This window comes from Austrofundulus limnaeus, unplaced genomic scaffold (assembly GCF_001266775.1).
Source record: "Austrofundulus limnaeus strain Quisiro unplaced genomic scaffold, Austrofundulus_limnaeus-1.0 Scaffold14237, whole genome shotgun sequence".
Taxonomy (NCBI): domain Eukaryota; kingdom Metazoa; phylum Chordata; class Actinopteri; order Cyprinodontiformes; family Rivulidae; genus Austrofundulus; species Austrofundulus limnaeus.
The window spans coordinates 1-407 of NW_013966639.1; the positions used below are offsets into that span (position 1 = coordinate 1).

The following is a 407-nucleotide window of genomic DNA, read 5'->3' on the forward strand; positions in this document are numbered from 1 at the left end:
TTGCACGGTTCTGTGAAAGTTCTGCTGGAGGTCCAGGCTAACTGATTTCTGCACCAACAGCCCCGGAGGAGCCCCCCAGAGGTCCGATTCGTCTCTGCGTCCGACATGGACACCTTTTTTCGTCGTCACTTTAAGAGGAAGGAAGCCCCCCTGCAGGTGGAGGCCCCCGCCTGCCGCCAGAGGAGGCCCAGCGTGGCCGTTCCAACCAGTAAGGCCCGTCGGAGGTCCAGCGTCGGCCTGCCCTCCTCCGCTCTGACCCGGAGGCGCCGCTCCAGCATCCAGCTGCAGCCAGGACCCCCGAGCGCTGGCGGGGGCCGTCTGATGAAGGCGTGCCATCATGACGGGGCGGGCCGCAGGCGCTCCAGCACCACCACCCCCAGTCTGAACCCGAGGTTCGCTGTGTGCCG

General features: G+C 66.6%; 1 protein-coding gene across 1 annotated transcript; it reads left to right on the forward strand.

Moving 5' to 3' along the window:
* Positions 1–28: 28 nt before the first annotated feature.
* Positions 29–407, forward strand: LOC106512798 (diacylglycerol kinase zeta; the record flags this gene model as incomplete). Its single annotated transcript, XM_014001332.1, is given in 1 exon segment — positions 29–407. A coding segment is annotated over 1 exon segment (302 nt), but the record flags the coding sequence as incomplete, so codon positions are not given.